Below are 22,968 nucleotides of genomic sequence, written 5' to 3' on the forward strand. Positions count from 1 at the left end.
AAGAAGCTTGGAGCGAAAGGAAGCCCGGTGTGTCGCACTTAAAAGTCTTTGAAAGCATTGCTTACGCTCATGTTCCAGACGAAAAGCAGAGCAAACTAGATGATAAAAGTGAGAAGTACATCTTCATTGGGTATGACGCTAACTCCAAAGGCTACAAGCTCTACAATCCTGAAACAAAGAAAACAATCATTATTAGGAATGTCATCTTTGATGAAGAAGGAGAATGGGATTGGAAATCAAATAATGAAGACTACAACTTCTTTCCATCCTTTGAAGAAGACAATGTGGAGCAACCGAGAGAAGAGCCAGCTACACCACCAACTTCACCACCAACAAGTTCTCAAGGAGATGAAAGCTCAAGTGAAAGGACTCCACGTTTTAGAAGTCTACAAGACATCTACGAGGTAACCAAAATCAAGACAATATTACTCTATTTTGTCTATTTGCGGATTGCGAGCCTATGAACTTTGAAGAAGCCCAAGAAAAGAAGTCATAGAGAAGTGCAATGGATGAGGAAATCAAGTCGATTCAAAATAATGATACATGGGAGTTAGCTTCACTTCCAAATGGACACAAGGCAATTGGTGTGAAGTGAAGGGGTGTACAAGGCAAAGAAGAACTCTAAAGGAGAAGTTGAAAGGTACAAGGCAAGATTGGTGGCAAAAGACTATAGTCAAAGAGCCGAGATCGACTATGATGAGGTATTTGCTCCAGTTGCTCGCTTAGAAACGGTTAGACTAATCATTTCATTGGCAGCCCAAAAGAGTTGGAGGATACATCAAATGGATGTAAAATCAGCCTTCTTAAATGGAGACCTTAAGGAAGAAGTCTACATTGAGCAACCACAAGGCTATATAGTCAAAGGAGAAGAAGACAAAGTCTTAAGGCTAAAGAAGGCGCTTTATGGATTAAAACAAGCACCAAGAGCATGGAACACTCGGATTGATAAGTACTTCAAGGAGAAAGGATTCATCAAGTGTCCATATGAGCATGCACTTTATATCAAAACTCAAAATAATGATCTATTGATTGCATGTTTATATGTTGATGACTTGATTTTCACTGGCAACAATCCGATTATGTTTGAAGATTTCAAGATGGAGATGACAAAGAAGTTCGAGATGACCGACATTGGATTGGTGTTACTACCTTGGCATTGAAGTAAAGCAAGAAGAAAATGGAATCTTCATTACTCAAGAAGGTTATGCTAAAGAGGTTCTTAAGAAGTTCAAGATGGATGACTCAAATCCAGTTGCACGCCAATGGGAATGTGGAGTCAAGTTATCAAAAGAAGAAGAAGGAGAGACCAACTGGATATCCATGGAGCTTGTAACAGCGATCAATGACAATGACCAATGTTTCCCAGTGAGCACAAAATGGTCCAGGTTTCCTTTGAAAAGCATGCACCACCGCGCCTTGTTGAGAAGCGTTTGAATCACCACCAAGTGAAGCAGACGGAGCAGAGTGAGAAGACATAGGTTTAGCACAGTAGGATGAGATGGTCCCATGACTAACTTGAAAGGCAGCGGGAGCGATGATAGAATTGAACTGGCGTTGCTATCATCTTGGTCTAAGATTTACAAATCTCCGCAAGATCAGGAAGAGGCTTTCTCATGAGAATCTGACTACGAATGATAGAATATTTCTCATTAAGACCAGCCAAGAACTTGATGGTTCTGCCTCGTTCAATCTTAGCTTTGGCTGTACGACGCTGGCTGAGACAACTCGTTGTATTGCAACAGAGACAGGTTTCAGGAGGTTCTGTGCCGTCCAAGTTGTTCCAAAGGTCTTGAGAGTAGTGTAATACCCAGAGAGGATCCATGGAGCCTTGGCGGAGATCCTGAAATCGTTGATCAACTGAAAAGTCTGTGGTAGATTCGTCTTATGGAAACAATTATGAGGTCAGTCCATATCTCAGTCGCATCATCAAACGACAAAAACTACCATAGATTTGAGAGGAACCGAGTTGAGAAGCCAAGATTTTACCGCTGGTACAACGAGACCAGATCCGAAACAGAGGAGTAGCGGAATTAGGACGAGGGAGAGACCATCAACAAAAGTGATCTTGTTCTTCGCATCGAGAGCGATCTTCATCGCAGAGCACCCTGGGTGTAGTTTGATCCATCCAAGTAAGGGAAGTGATCAACAACCCGGGATGATCGGCGTGATGAAGAAAAACGGCGAGTGAACACTGTCCTGGATTCATCACGACGGAAAGAGCGTACGGATCCGGAACAAGCGGGGCTGCAACGGCTTCAGAGTGTGAAGGGGAGCCTCCAGGGTTTGGATTCGAGCTACCGGCGCGTGTAGAACGACCAGAACGGCGAGAACGACGGAGAGCAACCACCATCGTATCGACGAAGCAACACGACAAAAGAAACAGAGATCGACGAAAGGTCACAAAACGGAGCTCAAAAGAAAGAGCAGAAAACGATGTTGAGCTTGTGCTCAACGCTCTGATACCATATTAGTGTTTCAGAGGTGAACAGAAAGGAAGTTTCTTCCTACGTCATTCATGGAGTCGCACAAGATGACAAAGGAGAGAGAGAGAGTTTTAAGGAATATTTCTGTTATTTAATAAAGTGTGAGCTACACACACTAAATACATGTTTGATAGCTTATCCGGAACAAACCTGGTTAAATAAGTAAAGCCAAAATGTACAACTAAACCATATACATTGTACCAATAATAAACCAATAGTAGCACCAGTCGACTGGCTCCCTCACGGACAGATTGCTATAGAGTTATACTGTCAACAGGGTAGAAAAACGTCCATCTCGAATGATAAACTCTTGCTTGGGGCAGCAAGAGAAGTAGTGAAAGCCGACTGGGAGCTCAACTTGCTAAAGAAGAATACAATAGATAACTCGAGGTGGAAAGAGTTTAGTGGAAAGGAGGGGATCTTGGCCAAAACACTAAAGGCACGCATTGACATGGAACGTACAAGAAGAGAGTTTCTGTGCAGCTCTTCGCTTGCGTTGAAGATGCATAGTAATTTCGATGCTACCAACGAGAGAGAGTGTTGTATATGCTTCTTTGATTTGCACCTCTCCGCTGCTGGTTGCCGTTGTTCCCCGGAGAAGTACTCATGTTTGACTCATGTGAAGCAGCTGTGTTCGTGTCCGTGGGTTGCTAAATATTATCTGTTTCGCTATGATATGGATGAACTGAATGTTCTTCTTGAGGCTGTGGAACGAAAACTTAGTTCTGTGTATAGATGGGCGCGTCAAGATTTGGGATTGGCTTTAAGTGAACACCTCTCAGGAAGCAAGATGGAGACTGGTGAGGAAGAACCACAAGCAGCTGCACTTTTAGGGAAAGATTTACAGTTGAAAGTAACATCGAGAGAAGATCTAAGTAGAGGGTTAGAAAAGAGGTTACTTCTGAAAGTCAAGGAGGAGCAATTAACACCAAGCCACTGTATGAAGCCAGTCAAAGAAGAAGAAGGCATCTCTATGACAGCTGCTAAGTCCACAAGTGGAAAAAAGAATTCACAGAGTGTACCTGATGATGTGATACTCCTAAGTGATGATGAGCATGACATACCTAGGAAACAAGGTTCTGAGAAAAGAGATGCAGTTTCGTCTGGAAAGCATTTGAAAATACAGGAGAGACCAACCCACGTTTTAGCGTTGGAAGCGCCTAGCAAAACTCCTGTTCCCATGATAGAAAAGCAAGCAATTTATTTGCTTGATAGACAAATCACTATGTCATTGCCTACTAATGACCAAAGAGCAGTGCAAGGGGATGTTACAAGTTCTGTATCGCATGGGGAAGTTAATGCCGTAGTTGATGGTGTTACGAGCAACCAAGATGGTGTTAAACCTACCAGCTGTAAATCCAAAACCTCTGGAGCTTTGGCTATACAGGAAGTGGTTGATGGGATAAGAAGTAACTCAGGGACACCGTCTTGTTCGCAGAACAATAGTCCAGATAGGATCATCCGCCAAAAGGGTCCACGTATAGCAAAAGTCGTGAGGAGAATCAATTGCAATGTAGAGCCTCTAAACTATGGTTCTGTGCTTTCTGGAAAATCATGGTGCAACCGCCGAGCAATTTTTCCTAAAGGTAACATGTTGTTTATGTAAACATATATGCATTGATGATATTTTGCAAAGTGCTTAATGTCTATTCTTCTTTGGTGCAGGGTTTCGTAGTCGGGTCAAGTACATAAACGTTTTGGATCCGACGAGGATGAGCTTCTACGTTTCAGAGATTCTTGATGCTGGACGCAACAGTCCATTGTTCATGGTAAATTAATATCTTTCTTGTCTGAAAAAAAGGTTTCATTGCCTTAGATTATCTTGGTCATTAACAAACTGTGTGGTATGATCTTCTTGTTAGGTTTACTTGGAGGGTGTTCCCAGTGAGGTGTTTGCTCACTTGTCTCCTACAAGATGCTGGGAGATGGTACGAGATAGAGTAAACCAAGAGATAAGTAAGCAGCACAAAGCCGGTAAGCCAGATCTTCCTCCTCTGCAGCCCTCTGGGAGTCCTGACGGTTTTGAAATGTTTGGATATACATCACCTGCAATCCTACAGGTAATAATAGTAAAACCAACTTTGCCTAGAAAATATAAGCTTCATTTGTAAATCTAGTTGACAGATAGATAATCTAATTTGTTAAAACAGGCCATTGAAGCATTAGACGTGAATAGAGTTTGCACAGAGTATTGGGAGTCCAGGCCTTACTCGCGGCCACAGGTTCAGTTCCCTGCAAATGCTCTTCTTCTCAGAGAAGCCAACACAAGCATTCAATCATCAGATGTGAGAAATCTCCAGAAAGCTCCCAGACAACGTCTATTACCTGCTGGAGCGAAGTCTAATCTCAAAGTTCTGCTCAAGAAAGCTAACATGGAGGAACTAAGCTCACTTCAAGAGGTTTTAAGTGAGTCTAACATAGATTTGGTGACCGAACTTGTGAAGGAAGAGATCCAGAAGCGGTGCTGATTTAGTTGGAAGGAGATTGATTTTTAGTGTGTACATACAGAGTTGATGAGGCTCCCTGCACGTTCTTTTTGGACACCCTTGCAGAGGAAACAGGGAAACATATAACCAGAAGCCTGTTTCTTCTTACGTCTCTTGAAACAACAACACAGAGGAGAAAGAAAGGAAGAAGACTTTAAAGGCTCTTGAAACCATTAGTTTTAGACTTTAGTCACTAGTGGGAACTACAACAAGATTCATGTGTGGATTGGTTTCCAGTTCAACATCACACACTAGTTTTGACATCTATTTTGAAAGTCCAAAGTACATTGAATTGAAAGAGATTATCAAAAAATTACTTACCCTTTTTCTAATCTCAGCTCTCGTGGCATCTCTAAACCAGAAAAAAATCAATTTCCTTGCAACTGTGAGGGTGTTTCATAATAAAATGGAGGAAATTATAGGGTGACAATTGCATTGACAGATCGAGCGATCCTTATTGTTTACAATTAGATATAACTTAGACAAACAACATTTAAAAAGAGAGAGCATTTTCGGTTTTGCCGGTTTGGTTTAGGCTTGGTTCCTGAATCATTTGCATTGCTTGCTGCCAAAAAAAAAAAATCAATGCTTATAAATATCAGTGTCACTTGTTTGAGAAAGTTATAAGTACAGAGAAATATGATGAATATTCTTACTTGTAAGCAAGACAATGTGTAATGTACATCACTTATTGTTATCTGGTGGTGTACAACCATTCTTATCCTGAAACCACATTCCAAAGTCAATATTTATATATTAAACGTTTAAACAAATCAAATTCTGTCCATGTGAGACATACCGAGGTGAGTTTCCTGGGAGGACGAGAATGCCACACTCCGTTAGACTCTTGCGCAGTTTCTCAGCAGTAAGTCTTGATCCATCCTCCATATCCATGAATATCTGAATTTTGAGACAAATAATTAATATAATTATTGATAACACAACAAGAGTGTTGACAATGCGCACCGCACCATGTTAGTCTCCGCGGCTGCAACGTTTATTCTAATCCCTTTCATTTGATTCAACCCTTCTGCACATATTTACGTTATTATCTGTTATATATTTCTTGTTGTGGTGAATTCTAATAGTGAATACGGTCAATGAGTGGTACGTACGTACCAGCTAACAACTTTGCCTTCTTGTGGTCAAATTGTAGCTTTGGGAGGTTCTCTTGGAGTGCGACCAAAGCGGCTGCACACAGAACACCTATTTGTCTCATTCCTCCACCTAATGTTTTCCTCAACGTTTTCGCCTTTTCTATGAAAGTATGTGAGCCAACGATTACAGTTCCCACCGGAGCTCTGTAAGCTCAAGAAAAGCAGCTTGTCGGATTGAGAAACAGAGGATGTGTTATGCACAATATAGGAAGTGTGACTTGCTGTTACAAATCGGTTATGAGATGATGACGTGTCAATATCTCATTGGTTCCAAGATGTTACTTTGGCGTGAAGCAAAGAAGATTTGGAAGATTTGGGCTTATCACAATATTTAGGCAACTAGGGTATTGTGTTAAGGGTATATAACCTGATTACTTTGTGGATATCGTCGTTAGCCGTTTATTGATTGAAAAGCTAGAGCAAGAGGTTTGTTCTTGAGAGCTTAAGAAAGACGAGTACTTGAAGGTGTAGCTCGTGCTTTCTGTTTTGATAGATTAGGAATTGGTCCGTCTCTAGTCGTGTGTGACTGAGAGTAATTCGGATTAAACAGATCTAGGAAGATTGTTTAACAGATTTCTAATATACAAGAAAGCGTTCTTGGTATCTTGTGTTTTAGTTCTTATATCTGGTAGTCCCTGAACTTTCATTTGGTATCAGAGCGGGAAACCTCTGTGGTATCATACACTACTAAGAGGTTGAGATCCTGCGGATTTCATGGACACCATGAAGGAACTATTCGGAATTCATAAACCCATTATGCTGGACAGCTGCAACTTTGGTCATTGGAAGGCAAGGATGCGACAGTTGATCAGAGGAATTGACGAGGATGCGTGGACTGCAGTAGAAGAAGGGTGGTCTGTGCCTACGATGATGACTGATGACAAAACTCTTGCTCCAAAACCAAAGAATCAGTGGACTGATCCTGAAAAGGCAGCATCCAAATTCAACTCCAAAGCTCTTACTGCAATCTTCTCTTCAGTAGATCTGGATCAGTTCAAAATAATCCAGGGATGTGAGTCTGCTAAGGAAGCTTGGGATATTTTGACCAACCACTTTGAAGGAAATACTAGCGTGCGAAGAACAAGGATCGATCACTTAGCTTCAAAGTTTGAAAATCTCCGCATGACTGATGATGAACCAATTGATGGATTCATATCCAAGATCAGTGAACTTGCCAGTGAAGCGTCGGTTCTTGGAAAGAAATATGATGAGAAGGTTTTGGTGAAAAAACTGTTAAGATGTCTGCCTCCACGGTTTGAAGCTTACAAGGCAGTACTGGATATAGCTGTCAATACAGATGAAATGAAATTTGATCAATTATCTGGTATCTTGAAGGTTCATGACCTGGAGAAATCCAATCGAATTTCAAATTCTCAAAAGAGCATCGCCTTTGTATCTGACTCAAACGAACAGGACCGAGTCACAAAGATAGAAGAAAACTTGGGACTTATGGCTCGAAACTTCAACAAATTCATTAAGCGAATGGATAAAGGAGGGAACAGATCAAACTCACGATTTCAGAGGAACGACTCAGATCGAAGCAACCCTCAAAACACCAGGCAAGACTCGAAGAACTCTAAGAAGAAGGAGTTACAATGTCATGAGTGTGAAGGGTATGGACACTTTCGCAATGAGTGTCCACTAGCTAAACGCAAAGAGCTCAAGTGTATTGACTGCAAGGGATTTGGACACACTCGAAGTGAATGTCCCAATAATCTGAAAAAGGACAAGTCACTTATGTGTTTCAGTGATATAGAGTCGGAGAGTGACAGCGACAGAGATGAGCTTCATCTAAACTTTATGGCACTTGTCAGCAAAGAAGAAGAACCAAAACTAGATTCAGGCGTGGAAGAGGATGAAGATGATCTCAACAACGATCTTGAATCAGAATACAAGTCTCTGTTCGACAAGTTTGCTGAACTCAGTCATGAGAATCTACAACTACTCAAAGATAAGGCAATGCTGAAAGCTCAGGTGAATATTCTGGAATTGGAGAAACCTTCTGAACAAGCTACTGAGTTGTCTATCCTCAAGAACTCAGACCAAGAACTGCTATCGTTGAAACGAGCGATGACTGAACAAGAGAGGGTTCAAAAGCAGATTGAGCTGAAGATGAATTGTCTGAATGAGCTACTAACCAAGGAGATGGACAAGAGCAAATTACTTGAGAATCAACTCGCTGACAATCTCAAGAAAGTAAGAATGCTCACGACTGGTACAACAACTCTAGATCAACTTCTCACCATTGGTCAGTGTCCTAGCAGTAACTGGGGATTAGGTTTTCAAGGAGGCACTTCCAAATCTGCGGAAGAAACAGTGTTCGTGAAAGGGAGTTCGAATGAAAAAGAAATTCATACCACGACGAAGGTGCAGATTAATAATCAGAAAGGAGAGAACCTAAAGAAGACTGCTACTACACGACGAGGAAACGGATGCCACTTCTGTGGAAAGCGTGGTCATAATGTCAGATTTTGTTTCTTTCGAAAAAGTCAGTATCAACGTGCATGGAGGATGAATCTTTGTTTTATGGAACCATCACTGTATGGTCATGTGTGGATAGCTAAGAAGGATCTGTACCCAAACTACAAGCAGAGAGCCTTGACTGTTGCACACAGTGAGAAGTCAGAAACACGCACCGATGCAAAGCAACCCATCATCTGCAACTTCGCAACACTATCCACTGAAACTAAGCTGGTAAGCAACGTTGCTTACACAAGTTCTGACTCTAACTCACAGTTTGATACCCCCTGGTACTTCGACAGTGGCTGCTCAAAACATATGACTGGAAATCAGGATTTCTTTGAGAAACTTGAGTTTATCAAAGGAGGCAAAGTGACCTTTGGTGATGGAGGACAAGGAAAGATACGAGGAGTTGGGGAACTGGACAGGTCTGTCTTACCTAAGCTTGTTAATGTCTTCTATGTGGATGGTCTTAAAGCAAATCTCATCAGCGTCAGTCAATTGTGTGATGAGGGGTTAGAAGTAATCTTCAACAGCAAAGAATGTCGAGCTGTTGATGCTAAAGGGAACGTTGTTCTATGTGGAGTAAGGTCAGGAAACAACTGTTACATGTGGAAGCCGTCACATTTATGCTACTCAGCTAAGGAGTCTAAATTGGATCTGTGGCACAGGCAGCTCGGACATATGAATACTAATGGACTGACCCGACTAATTAACGCTGAAGTTGTTAGGGGAATTCCAGAACTTGAAAAACAAACCGATACAGTGTGTGGAGGGTGCTGTCAAGGTAAACAAGTGAAGGTCCAGCACAAACAGATTTCAGAGATTAGATCCAAGGGAATACTCAAGCTAGTACACATGGATCTTATGGGACCTATTACTCCATACAGCATTGCAGGAAAAAATACATCTTTGTCCTAGTAGATGATTTTTCCAGATATACATGGGTGGACTTCCTGAGAAATAAGTCTGACGCGTTGGAGAGCTTCCGTATCTTGGCCTTGCAACTTAAACAAGAAAAGGGTGGCATCGTGCAGATCAAGAGTGATCACGGAGGTGAATTTCAGAATGAGGAGTTTGATAAATTCTGTCACAGTCAAGGAATCAAGCATCTATATGCAGCTCCTAGAACCCCACAGCAAAATGGAGTAGTTGAAAGGAAGAACAGAACTCTACAGGAGATGGCAAGAGCTATGCTATGTGGAAACAGTGTGCCATCCGGGTTTTGGGCAGAAGCTATAGCCACTGCATGCTATGTCATAAACCGAGTGTATGTCAAACCTAACACAAAGACTACTCCGTATGAAGTTTTCAGAGGGAAGACTCCGAACCTTAGTCATATGCATGTTTTCGGTTGCCTGGTCTACATACTCAATGATAAAGACCATCTTGGTAAGTTTGATGCAAAAAGTGATGTAGGTATGTTCCTCGGATATTCAACTAACAGCTCAGCATATAGAGTGTTCAATCAGCGTACCAAATTCATTGGAGACAAAGTAAATGTCGTGTTCGACGACAGTATTGGTTTCTATCAAGCTCGAGTCACTCATAAGATTGAGAGAGTTACACCACCAGCTGAAGCTTCCTCTGACGTAAGGGTCAAAGAAGAATCAGAAGAAGAGGATGAACAGTCTGAGGATCAGAAAGTGGATCTGAATCAAACTAAAGTGCATAAGAATCATTCTTCAGCTGATGTGATTGGTGAAGTGTTTGGTGAAAGAGTCACACGCAAGAAACATATTGATTTTCAGCAAATGGTCAAGCTTGCGTGTTTCACAGCTGAGATGAACGAACTGGAGTGTTTTGTCTCATTGATTGAACCAAAGACGCTTCAAGAAGCTCTGAACGATGAGTTTTGGACAGAATCTATGCACTTGGAGCTTGAACAGTTTGATCGATTACAAGTCTGGGAACTGGTACCACGACCTGATGGTGTGAATATCATTGGCACTAAGTGGATTCACAAGAATAAGACCGATGAGAAAGGAAACGTGATCAGAAACAAATCCAGACTTGTGGGACAAGGTTACACACAAATCGAAGGTGTGGATTTTGACGAGACTTTCGCGCCAGTTGCTCGACTTGAGTCAATCAGACTGCTGTTTGGAATGGCTTGCAATCTGAAGATCAAACTTTATCAGATGGATGTGAAAAGTGCATTTCTGAATGGTGTACTACAAGAAGAAGTCTACGTCACACAACCTAAAGGTTTCGAGGATCCTCACTTTCCAGATCATGTTTACAAACTCAAGAAGGCATTGTATGGACTGAAACAGGCCCCTCGAGCATGGTATGATCGTCTGACAGTGTTCCTTACTCAGGCTGGATTTCAAAGAGGAGGAGTTGATAAAACCCTGTTCATTGGAGAGAATGGGAGAGATATCCTCATCATTCAAGTATATGTCGATGATATAATATTTGGAGGAACATCTCAGTCAATGGTTGATGAGTTCGTTAAGACGATGACTTCTGAATTCGAAATGAGCATGGTGGGAGAACTGAGTTACTTTCTTGGACTACAAGTCAAGCAGTTAGACGATGGAATCACAGTCTCACAAAGCACATATGCAAAGAATCTCATCAAAAGATTCGGTATGCAGACGAGCAAGACAACCAATACTCCGATGAGCACAACTACAAAGCTGTCGCGAGATGAGGATGGGAAACCTGTTGATGAGAAACTGTATAGAGCCATGATAGGGAGCTTGCTGTATCTTACCGCGAGTCGACCTGACTTGTGTCTAAGTGTCGGCATTTGTGCTCGATACCAGGCTAATCCAAAAGAGTCACATATGAATGCAGTAAAACGGGTTATCAAATATGTGAAAGGTACATTGGATTTTGGTCTTCATTACACCTTTGAAACTAACGTGAATCTTGCAGGATTTTGTGATGCTGACTGGGCAGGTTGTCTGGATGATCGTCATAGTACTTCTGGCGGATGTTTTTTTCTTGGGAACAACTTGGTGGCATGGCACAGCAAGAAACAAAATTGCGTCTCTCTCTCAACTGCTGAAGCTGAGTATATTGCTCTAGGAAGCTGTTGCACTCAATTACTTTGGATACGCCAAATGCTCGTTGATTATGGTATCATCTCTAACCCTATGCTTGTTCACTGTGATAATATGAGTGCCATAAACTTGTCTAAAAATCCGGTTCAACATTCACGCACCAAACATGTCGACATTCGACATCACTTTGTGAGAGAGTTAGTTGAGATGAAAATCGTGATTTTGGAGCATGTATCTACTGAAAGACAACTGGCTGATCTATTCACCAAACCTCTGGACTACAACATGTTCCTCGGCCTTCGAAAGGCTTTGGGAATTGTGAATCTCTGAATAAGTCATGTCAGAAGAGGAGAGCATGACAGTTGTGTATATGTGTTACTGCTTGTCGATATGCCACCACAATCACAAAACTCTGAGTCAACAAGTTCGATTGTGCAGCTTATTTCACCTGTCTCCTTTACAGTAAAGTCATTTGATTCACTGGTGAAAGACACTCATCTTGGATCAAGATGCTACAACATTTTCGATCTGAGCATTGATCACTGTCTGGATTGAATGAGGAAACACAGCAGAGACTGAGTGAAATTTGGGTAAGAAGAGTGCCCTGGATTACTAAACAGAAAAGAAAAACAAAAGGCCCTGAATGATGGACACTCGTAATGGAGCTGGAGGACACAACTTTCAGACTCTAATTTCGATCACTGTCTGGATGGGGCAGGGTTGATGTCAACTCTGATTGGTAAAATAAAAAAAAAATGTTTTCTGTGACAGCTACTCGGCTGAGAAATAGCTACAGATCAAGGTTACAATAACTGTCGAGTTGGAGAGACAGACACACAAGAGGTCTACACTGTGTTTCCAGACCATACAAATGGCTATGCTGCAGAAGTTCAGGTGTGAGTGAGCTGCATGATAGGATCATGTCTGTGACAGCTACTCGGCTGAGAAACAGCTACAGATGTGGGTTGGTCTCACTGATTCTTTATCAAAAACTTCTTGGTGGCTGAGTACGAGTGGGAAGCAATCTGTGTCTCTCTCCTCTGGACGCTAAAAGACATTCTGGAGTATGTCTTCTGGCAAGGTGCTTTAGTTGCTGTTTCTTTTGTGTGCTGCATTGCGTGCAAGGACATGATTACCAATCTCACAAATTCTCTTTCTCACAAACTGAGGTGCTGTTGATATTGGGTCTAATGTCTTGGGCCTAGTGCTATTGTTTCTAACGGGCTTGGTGAGTGTGATTAGGGTTATTTTTGAGGATTGTATGATGCAGCTGTCTTCAAGTGTCACATCTCTCTCTATCTATCTCTCTCGCCGGCGCACTCGATCTCTCTCACTAGCAACATGCAACCAACAAGGAGAAGCTCGCGGCTCATGAAACTGAAGAATGTCGAGACTACTCCGATGAACCCACTTGACCTCTCTTCTGGGTCATCCTCGCGCAAGCGGAGCCGCCGTCGTGTCTCAGCTGGTGACACTGCGCCTCTACCCAAGAACGTTGAGCTTGAAGTCGAGTCTCTCTCAGATGGGGAATCCTCAGACGACCACTCCGACGAAGCTCCGATGGCATCAGACACTCCTCCGAATCGCTCCAAAGAACAGAGATTTGAGGAGAGTCGGAATGTGTATCAAACTAAAGCTCAGTTCTATCCAGAGCTTATGCGACCTAAAAGGATGCCAATGACTGAACGGTTCTTCTCAATCAAGGCGACTGAGCGCTTCAGAGAGCTCCGAGGGCGGAATTTCATTCCTCAGCAGTCTATCTCCCTCACGGACGAGAATCTCTCTAATGTCAGAAGAATTGTGATCGGGGCAGGCCTGATTCATACCCTCACTGATCTCGACCCTTATCAGCCCAATGTAATCCGCGAATTCCTTGCCAATCTTCCGGAAGCTGAGGAACGAGACGATGGTGGTGTAGCGGTGTATGTTAGAGGATCGCTTGTTGATTTCTCTCCGAGTCTGATTAATTCGATGTATTGCATTTCGGGGTTTGAAGAAGATCCTAACTGGATGGATGAACGTCTTGATGAAGTTTGTGGTTTTCTCACCGATGGACGAATAAGACGAGGTGAGAACATGAGTTCGAAGTATCTCACAGCTACGAATCAGGTTCTGTACAAGCTCGTCTGCTCGAATTGGATTCCCACCAGGAACTACACCTCAATGAACCAAAGGCGACTCAGGTTCATCTACATGCTTCATCATCATGATGGATTTGACTTCGGGAAACTCGTCTATGATCAGATAATTGCAATGGCAGCGAACACTCAGACAGAGAAGACTCGGTGTATCATGTTCCCTAACTTGATTCAGCAGGTCATCCATTTTCAGCGAACTATAACTCCTGACTTGCTTCATGATGAGTTCACTGGAACACCGAAGCTTGTTGTCAAGGATGTTAAAGCTGGTCGTGGGTCTGGAGCAGACTCAAGTGCTGCCAGCCTTGAGGACGACATCAATCGCGCCATTACGGGACTCAAAGCCATTCGAGTTCGCCTGAGGAGTAAGGGAGATGCACAGTGTTTTGTCTTATTTTCTACTCTATGTCTAACGAATGATTTTTCTCTAAATGTGCACCTATGCAGGGGGAGACTATGAGCAACATGTTGCTCATCCAGGGGTTGAAGAAAACGATGAGCAGGATGAAGATGAGGAAGACGCGTACGCGTAGGATGATCATGTCTTATTGCTTAATGATACTTTAAGTTTTAATCCAGCTTGTACTATTTAAGACTCAGACTATGTGTTTCGACTATGCTTTTATCAATTCCGTGTGCAACTTATTTAAAAAATATGTTCTCAGTTGATGATCACTGGTTGAGTAGTTTCTTTGTCTTGGATATGTGTGCTGCGTGGATGTTTACATTGCAGGTTGCATAGGTTGTCACATTCAGATAAAAAAGGGGGAGAATGTAAGCTCAAGAAAAGCAGCTTGTCGGATTGAGAAACAGAGGATGTGTTATGCACAATATAGGAAGTGTGACTTGCTGTTACAAGTCGGTTATGAGATGATGACGTGTCAATATCTCATTGGTTCCAAGATGTTACTTTGGCGTGAAGCAAAGAAGATTTGGAAGATTTGGGCTTATCACAATATTTAGACAACTAGGGTATTGTGTTAAGGGTATATAACCTGATTACTTTGTGGATATCGTCGTTAGCCGTTTATTGATTGAAAAGCTAGAGCAAGAGGTTTGTTCTTGAGAGCTTAAGAAAGACGAGTACTTGAAGGTGTAGCTCGTGCTTTCTGTTTTGATAGATTAGGAATTGGTCCGTCTCTAGTCGTGTGTGACTGAGAGTAATTCGGATTAAACAGATCTAGGAAGATTGTTTAACAGATTTCTAATATACAAGAAAGCGTTCTTGGTATCTTGTGTTTTAGTTCTTATATCTGGTAGTCCCTGAACTTTCAAGCTCCAAAACCTTTAGAGAGACACACCTGAAACATAGTATGTACATGTGTGAGCTAATGTCTCAGTTATCTTTTATCTAAACTTTTTTTTCAGATGTTAGAAAGAGAGAAGACGGTACCGAAACAGAGTCAGCAGCCTCTACAAGCCTATGGACTGGAACTCCAAGTGCCTACAGAAAAAAAATTGTTTCATAACATTTTAGTCTATGGTTTATAAAAAGTAGCAAATCTCATAAATAACAATTTTTAAGTTTTATCACAAAATAGCATTCAAAAAGAAAATTTCCCAAAATTACTTTTATTAATCGATAAAATCACTAAAACCATACATCCTATTTAACCATAACTCCACCTACTAAATACTAAGCCTTAAACATAAATTATTAAACCCAAGCCTATAGAAAAAAAAACAAAAACTATATTTAAAAATTTTAATGATATTTTAGTGAATTTTTTATTTGTATTAATTTTTTGATCAAAAATTCAATTTAGTGCTATCTAAAGATATTTCTCTTACATATAATAATTGCGTTTATATGTCACAATCCTAGTTCAAACGTGTTATACTGTGGATTGTTATAAAAAAGAGATAAATTTAACCAAAAAAAAAAGAGATAAATTAAGTAGATGACTGATATTACAATGGAAGCATTAAAGAGGCGAGCTCCATCGATATGAAGCTTCAGTCCATGTCTCTTCGCAATCTTTCCAACACTATCTGTGTATTCAGCGCTCAAACATCTCCCACCAGAGCTGCATCAAAACCTCATAAGAGACTACTAGCTAATATAGCATGCAAGTATGATTTACGTGTGCATGCGACACTTACTTGGCGTGTGTGTTCTCCAAGCAAATCAACATTGTAGATGGATAAAACGTGCTTCCTTTAGGGTCTCTAATAGCTGCTTCTATAGCCCCCAACTCCATCGTCCCGTCTTCTTCATTCTTGACTGTCTTGGGATGCACGCCTCCTATTGTTGATATCCCTCCATTCTCGTAAACATGGATGTGGGAGTTGTCTCCAAGAATCACCTCGCTGCCTCTCACTTCGCAGTGAACCATAACGCATATTAGATTCCCCATTGTGCCGGATGGCACGAAGAGAGCTGCCTCTTTACCCATCATCTTAGCCATCTCCTCTTCAAGATGTCGAGCTGTTGGGTCGTAGCCAAGGATGTCATCGTCCACTTCTGCACTAGCCATTGCTTCGCGCATAGCATCAGTGGGTCTTGTCACGGTGTCTGATCGTAGATCCACACTTCTTGTCACCATCTTAAAAGCCCTAACGTGTTATATAAGGCAAAGATTTAGAAAAGGATGAACAAAAGCATTAATAACTAAAAAAACATTAATAACTTTTAGAAAAAAATCAGTCCTTATCAAATTTAAAACCCTAACCTGTTATATAAGGTAAAGACTTCCTAATTGTTTATGATTTTTCTTAATAATATGTTTCAACAGTTTTGACTGTCATGATCAGAAGGAAAAACCCTTGACTTTCCAGTAATTGAACGTTTGAACTGGTCTTTGGGGACAGACCAATAAATCTCCTATTAAAATGTAAAACGTCAGTACGAATCTCACTAAGGCGATCATTAACCCTTCCTCTTAAGTGGGCTCTTAAGAGGTGGACCCCACCTTTTTTTTAAAAACCAGACTCCTTCTCCTCTTCTGCAAGAGGTTACTTTAGTTGGGTTTTTGTACTGTTCGTGGACCCCACTGACACGTGGCGGTCCGTGATTGGTTCGTTTTTAATTTTTTTTTAAATTAGACAAAAAAAAACCTAAGAACCCTAACGTTAATCATGCTCTAATTGTTGCTTTTAAATATTAGAGATTAGGATGAGAAGAATATTAAAATGTTCCCTTCCTTCTTAACATCATTTGAAGGAAAAGTCTTAGAATATCTTAGTATAATAAAATATTAGTCAGAACATTAAGAAGGAATGTATAAAAAATATAGGGTGAATATAATGCCATTTAGGCAAAGCCTTGGTCGAGCTTCTTTTCCTTTCTTTCAAGGAATGTCCAGTTGAGTTCAAGAGTATTTTATAACTGAGCCTGGATGGCAGAACATGTCGTGCCATTTGTCAAAGGCTTCTTTGAACTCTTTGGAAAAGTGAGTTGGGGTATTAATCCTCAATCATATTTATCTTGGCACAATAAAGACATATAGATATAGTTTCTTATCAAACAACAGTTTGAATAAGATAATGATGAACTCAAAGTAATTCATTTTATTGATGAAGTCGTGTATAAAGCAAAGTATCAAAACAATTCATGAAACATAAACTCAGAAAACATGAAAATGAGAATGTCAAAAGACAATTATATAATATGGCCTTCACAATGCATGTGTTGCCATATGGCGCTCAACTTCAGCTTCATTAGCTATAGGAGGCCTCATCTCATTATTCTTTAGCTCAATGTATCTTTTCTGAAGCTTGTCAAATATGTTGATGGTATCTTTGATTTTCTGCTTTCTTTGTTCAGAAGCCAAAATATGTGACAAAAGGTCATTATAAGTGGTGAACTTCTTAGCCGTGTGTAGCAACAGCACATCCTTTGGATGGAATGTGGAGTAGGTCTTATATAATAAAGAATAATGTGTTATCTTTTCACCACATAGTTCAAGACTATAAGCAATATCCATCAGAGCAGAATTATATTTGTCCACGGATTCAAAATCCTGGAATCTGAGGATCTCCCATTCATGGTTGGCCTTTTGCCATGATACCGGTTTGAACCTTTTCCTTAACTGTAACCAAAGGTCACAAGGATCCTCAACATGGAGATACAGGTCTCTTAATTCCACAGTGAGATGATAACGAATAATCGTTATAGCTCTATGCCTTTCACTGTCAATGATATCATTGTACTCATTGATGCATTGTCCGAGTCCTCTGGATCTCAGGGCAACAAGAGTATTCTTTACCCATTCTAGGTAATTATCTCCAGAGAGATTTAGGGCAGAGTAATCTGAGGGTTCAAATCTCGACATCTGAATATTTAATGAGTAATTCAAGCACTTAGAATTCTATGTAAGCAATAGAATAAATCAATGTATATGATTTCAATAAGGCTTTTCCCCAAATCATATAATCTATTTGCTTAAGCAATCTTAGTATGAGAATGATCAATTGATCATTGCATCTAGTAATCCTTTTAATTATAATTCAAATTGGATTGATTATATGTATAGGGTATTAAGGCCTTTTAGAATCTGAATAAGGATCAATCATCATTTTATTAAATGAGATCAAGCAAGATGGATGAAATCAAGCAAATGCATGGATCAAGAAATAGCTGAATGCATGTTCAGAACTAAGCATTGGACTTAAACAATCTATATGTGATTCCTAATGCATGAGGATATTTGGTTTTCAAATATCATAAAGCAAAAACCGATTCTTTCCCCCTTTTACAGGGTAAACCAAGACAAGAAAATTTTCTAATTTTCAGGATATGTCTAGAACAAATTCAATTAGATTTTCAATCAATCGGTTTCAAAGCTGGTTTATATTTTCAAATTAAACAAACATGCTTAACTTTAAAAATAATCGATTTAATCTAATTAGATGCAAGCAATATGAACCAATTTAGATTTATTTTAAATGCCCCATGATTAGAATGATCTATTATATGTATGCATGCTCAGTTTTAATAAAACTATATGACAAGCGGATGCATGGAAATGATCAGTTCATGATATGTGTATGATCTAACAATTTACTAATCCATGTTTGATCTAATAGATGCTATCAGGTATGTATATATGATCAATATATAATTCAATCATCACAAAATCAGTTTTCAAGGTTGGTTTTTAGATCAAGATAAATTTATATCATTTGTTGAAACTATAATGAACCGATTTCAAGGCCGGTTTAGATTTAGATAAATTTTGACAAACAACTATGTGATCAAATGATTTCAACTTAGTATTTATTTTAGCCTATGTCATAACTATTTAAATCAAGACTATATGTTATAATATTTTGATAAATACTACCTAGTCAAAGATATGCATTTAAAACAATCATAAAAGTTTTAAATTTTGATCAGTTACAATATAAAACATCAATGGTCAAAGATATGCATTGATTTAGGATTTAAGTTTTGATATCTTTGGGTTTGACTGAAAGATTATGGCTGAAAAGATTGTGGCCGGAAAAGGTCATGGCCGGAAAAAAAAATCATGGCCGGATTTGGATTTAGGGGTTCAGCCGATTATTGCTTAGAGTTCAGGGGATTGATAAAAATCAAGCAAAAAGGATTTAGGGAATTGATATGTATAATGGCCATCAAGATACATATCCGGTTATAAAACAAACAAGGGGATTTGAGATTTTGATGTGGATAAAGGCCGATTTGGATCGGTAAGCACATCGAATGGGATTAAGATTTTGATGGCCAGCTTATTCATCCGGCTATACAGCCGGTAATACGGCCAAACAAAGATTATGGGTTTCAATCCTTTAGTCAATCCGGATTTAAGGCCGGATCAAAATAGGAGAAAGGAGAACTGATTTTAAGGCTTGCTAGCTAAAAGGGGTTTATGATTTTCTCTAATATCTTTTATAATTTCAAATAGTTCTTAGAATCAAGATTCATATAGATCTTAGATTATTAATAAGTTTTATAAGTTTTTAGAGATTCTTAGATCTTTAGAGATTCAAATAATTTTAGAATCAAGATTCATATAGATCTTAGATTCAAGATTAATATATGTGATAATTTTAGATATATAGATTTTTATAAGTTTTATGATTCAAATAGATCTAATAATCAGGATTCAGATATGTGGTGTTCTTAGATTTTATGGATAGATTAGTTTACCTTTTAGAAAACACCAAATTGATCTGAATGGACCACCGTGAGAGAGAGCTAATCCGCGGATGAGCTGGTTGAGAGAGAGGTGGAGGAGCTGGCCGGAAAACCGTGAGAGGGACAGACTTGGCCGGCGGAGCAAGGCTGAGGGCCGGAAGAGATGGCCGGCGGATGGGATTGCTCAGGTGGAGAGAGTCTCGTGCTGATAACATGTTAAGATTTGAGAGAAGATTTGTGAGAATGTGTTGTATATTTCTTATTGCTTACACCACTATATATAGTGGTTCATACAAGGTGGAGTCAAAGGGAGAATTGATTACAAAGATACTTTACATAATGACATGGTCAAACTCATAAAGACTAAGTTTGAATGGGTCTTCCATGTGGGTGAATGTAAACCCCCAATGAACTCTAGTCTTGAACTTGTATGGTCTAGGTTATGGACCATCCACTTCATGATTCATGACAGAAAACGAGTACTAGTAGTAGTAGTAGTAGTAGTAAAAAAAGTATTTAGAATAATTATTGTGTTGAGCATGATGATCATGCAGCTTGAGATTTGAATCATATAGAACCGGAGGAGTACCTGTGTAAATGAAGAAGGATGTTCTTGTTTCTGATTCCAACTTGAGCTTGATTAAATAAGCTTGTTGCGGCCTAACACCAAAATAACACATCACAATAATTAAAACATTTTCTTTAAAAAAGCATCTGGAAGCTAAGGAAAGTTCCAGGTTTGCATGTTAAGAAAAAGGATAATATACAAACACAGAATCTGTTAGGCCAAAGCTATCATTTGGCTGCCAGGAACCCTTTAGAATTTAGGAACGTTTGGCACTGGAACTTAAAAGAAAACGACGAAGTTGGGTACCATATGGGAAGCACAAGTACATGTGTTTCCAAGGCAAAATGCTATTCACGAGATAGTTGTTGTCTTCTTATTATCCTCGACCGTATCGATGAACCAAAGTTTTATATTGTTCACTTTCAATTGATCTAAATTGTAAGGTCTTTTATTATATTTGTCAAAACTTATACTAGTTTTTTCATAATGACTATATCAATGATCTGTCATACCATAAGTTGGATAACTATTTCTCACCACGTATTTACGAAAGAAGACAAGTATGATGCAGAAAAAGACAAAACATGATTTTGTAATGACAATACACACATATGTAAATTTTATTCTGTTTCCTGTATAAATTTCCTTTATATTGGTATAGTCTCAAATATTCATAATATGCTATATATATATTACGAATTTAAGGAGAAACAATGATCTATGATGGAACGGATATCAAATATACATGGAGACATGCTATAACTAAAGCACCAATTAATTAAGGTGTATCATCTACAAATCTTCCTACCATTAGTTCTAAAACACCTAGATTTGTTTATTCATTTTTAGAAGGAAGAAGAAGATGGAAAAATGGAACGTACCACTTGATTAGTAAGAAAGACTTAAGTAGAGAAGATGTCTCTCACCCACTAGTCGTCAATACTTTTTCAAAGTCTCTAAACTTAGTGTGGAGCAGCTGTGACTCCATACCTTCATGCATGTCTCTCCTATTTATAGAAATGTGACTGTGATATAAATTGAGTCAGGTCCCACGTTTCACTTCTACTCTCATGGATCATGGCGTCTCCGTCTCTATCGGATTTTTCCAGATTTTATTCTTTTTTATTTTTCATTTTTCTTCTCTACAATAAACTAAAATTATACAATCGTTATAAGCGTGACACCAAATTTTGAGACTTTGCTATATGTTTATTTCATTCATATGGGACTTTCTTCTTCTTTCTTTCTTTCTTTCTTTCTTTCTTTCTTTCTTTCTTTCTTTCTTCAATAATTGTGAAAGCATACGCTATACGTATATACAATTGTTTTGTAGTGGCCCTACACCAAATAGTTAAGAAAAAATCTGAGTGGAAATTGAACTTTCGATGACGATCGAACTCAGTTTACCCGCCAGACACTTTTACTGGTCGAACCAATAAGACATATTTCATAAATCATAACGAAAACTTTCCAGCAACGAGAGCGATCTGTAATGATAATAAGTTTGTATATTTCATTTTTGGAGTGGTGACGCTGCAGTAAACGTTCAACGAACTTTAGAATATGAAATATGAGATTATGCATGGATTGGTGAAACATTAACTCTTCAAATGTTGCATGAAAGTTTTCGATACGTACTTTTTCTTTTAAAATTGTTTTAGCTTGCAATAAAACATCTCACTCAGCCAGGTAACTTTTAATTATTAAAATATATATGGTTGATGAGGCCATGAGGGTTGACGAAGTTTCTTATTAGAATTTTTCTCCCACCAATTAATAGTTTGGAGTTTAAAACAAGAACGTTTATGTAACCCGTTTTAAAATGGCATTATACTAATGTGAACTCAATAACATGTTATCAGTTGACCCTCCAAAAAATAATTACAACATGCTATTATCGTATAACTTACACGGCATGTGTTTCCTTAACACGCTATTTTTTCTAATAGATTATAGATCAAATCATTCTCAACAAATGATTTGTAATTTTGAACAAATTATGTGTATACTATATGCTACATAATTTATTTAGGAAACGCACTACAAGAAAACATCAAGGATTCTGAGGGAAAAAATCGTCGGAATTTCGTCGGAATATCGTTATTCCGACGCAATTCCGACGAAATACGTCGTCAGAAATAATTCCTCGGAATTTCTTTTTTCCTCTGAAATCCCTCGGAATTTTCCGACGGAATTCCGAGGAAATAAATTTCCGAGGAAATTCCGAGGATCCCTTGTTTGTCGGAAAAGTCCTCGGAATATACCGAGGTAGAACTTCGTCGGGATAATTCCTCGGAAGTTCATCAATCGATGCGTGTTTGGACATATATACATCGATCGATAGGAGTATACCGACGGACTTTTTCCTCGGTTTATTCCGAGGAACTATTCCCTCGGTATATTCCGAGGGATCCGTTCCTCGGAATTTTCCGAGGGAGTTGTCCCTCGGAAAATTCCGAGGGAAATGTCCCTCGCTATATTTTTAAAAAAAAACGGATCGATCGATGCGTTTTTGAACAAAAACGCATCGATCGATGTAGTGAAAAATATAATTAATTTCCTCGA

General features: G+C 39.4%; 3 protein-coding genes and 1 long non-coding RNA gene across 7 annotated transcripts; 2 read left to right on the forward strand and 2 right to left on the reverse strand.

Moving 5' to 3' along the window:
• Positions 1-1,233: 1,233 nt before the first annotated feature.
• On the forward strand, positions 1,234-5,294 carry LOC125591919 (putative lysine-specific demethylase JMJ16). The gene is made up of 6 exons (XM_048766849.1): positions 1,234-1,385; positions 1,576-1,748; positions 2,702-4,069; positions 4,149-4,252; positions 4,346-4,543; positions 4,634-5,294. The coding sequence occupies exons 1-6, from the start codon at positions 1,234-1,236 to the stop codon at positions 4,949-4,951; spliced, it is 2,313 nt and encodes a 770-aa protein (XP_048622806.1). The 3' UTR covers positions 4,952-5,294.
• A 91-nt stretch (positions 5,295-5,385) lies between these two features.
• On the reverse strand, positions 5,386-5,721 carry LOC125591670. The gene is made up of 2 exons (XR_007327770.1): positions 5,626-5,721; positions 5,386-5,534 (listed from the first exon to the last, which is right to left on the reverse strand). It is a non-coding gene; the product is annotated as an uncharacterized LOC125591670 (long non-coding RNA).
• Positions 5,722-12,938: 7,217 nt separating this feature from the next.
• Positions 12,939-14,268, forward strand: LOC125591920. Its single transcript, XM_048766850.1, has 2 exons — positions 12,939-14,100; positions 14,183-14,268. Exons 1-2 carry the CDS (start codon positions 12,939-12,941, stop codon positions 14,266-14,268), a joined length of 1,248 nt encoding a protein of 415 aa, XP_048622807.1.
• A 522-nt stretch (positions 14,269-14,790) lies between these two features.
• On the reverse strand, positions 14,791-22,453 carry LOC106355240 (low-specificity L-threonine aldolase 1-like). Of its 4 annotated transcripts, none has more exons than XM_048766262.1 (6): positions 20,425-20,583; positions 19,848-20,040; positions 15,839-16,291; positions 15,651-15,762; positions 15,129-15,179; positions 14,791-15,036 (listed from the first exon to the last, which is right to left on the reverse strand). In XM_048766262.1, exons 1-6 carry the CDS (start codon positions 20,513-20,515, stop codon positions 15,007-15,009), a joined length of 930 nt encoding a protein of 309 aa, XP_048622219.1. In that variant the 5' UTR covers positions 20,516-20,583; the 3' UTR covers positions 14,791-15,006. The 4 variants fall into 4 exon arrangements, with proteins under 4 accessions (XP_048622219.1, XP_048622220.1, XP_048622221.1 ...); XM_048766263.1 differs by lacking the exon at positions 14,791-15,036 and adding an exon at positions 21,285-22,453 and having other exon boundaries at positions 15,072-15,179; positions 19,848-20,317; positions 20,425-20,495; XM_048766264.1 differs by lacking the exon at positions 14,791-15,036 and adding an exon at positions 20,607-21,278 and having other exon boundaries at positions 15,072-15,179; positions 19,848-20,317; positions 20,425-20,495.
• Between the last annotated feature and the right edge of the window lie 515 nt (positions 22,454-22,968).

This window comes from Brassica napus, chromosome C8, assembly GCF_020379485.1.
Source record: "Brassica napus cultivar Da-Ae chromosome C8, Da-Ae, whole genome shotgun sequence".
In the NCBI taxonomy this organism is placed as follows: Eukaryota; Viridiplantae; Streptophyta; class Magnoliopsida; order Brassicales; family Brassicaceae; genus Brassica; species Brassica napus.

Coding starts and splice junctions, on each gene's coding strand:
- LOC125591919 (XM_048766849.1), top strand. CDS start 1,234: ATGGATGACTCAAATCCAGTTGCACGCCAATGGGAATGTGGAGTCAAG. Junction 1,749..2,701: donor TTGTATTGCAACAGAGACAG/GTTTCAGGAGGT, acceptor ATAAACCAATAG/TAGCACCAGTCGACTGGCTC. Junction 4,070..4,148: donor CCGAGCAATTTTTCCTAAAG/GTAACATGTTGT, acceptor TCTTTGGTGCAG/GGTTTCGTAGTCGGGTCAAG.
- LOC125591920 (XM_048766850.1), top strand. CDS start 12,939: ATGCAACCAACAAGGAGAAGCTCGCGGCTCATGAAACTGAAGAATGTC. Junction 14,101..14,182: donor CATTCGAGTTCGCCTGAGGA/GTAAGGGAGATG, acceptor GCACCTATGCAG/GGGGAGACTATGAGCAACAT.
- LOC106355240 (XM_048766261.1), bottom strand. CDS start 20,515: ATGTGTTATTTTGGTGTTAGGCCGCAACAAGCTTATTTAATCAAGCTC. Junction 16,292..19,847: donor AATTTGGTGTTTTCTAAAAG/GTAAACTAATCT, acceptor ATAACACGTTAG/GGCTTTTAAGATGGTGACAA. Junction 15,763..15,838: donor TTGGAGAACACACACGCCAA/GTAAGTGTCGCA, acceptor GTTTTGATGCAG/CTCTGGTGGGAGATGTTTGA.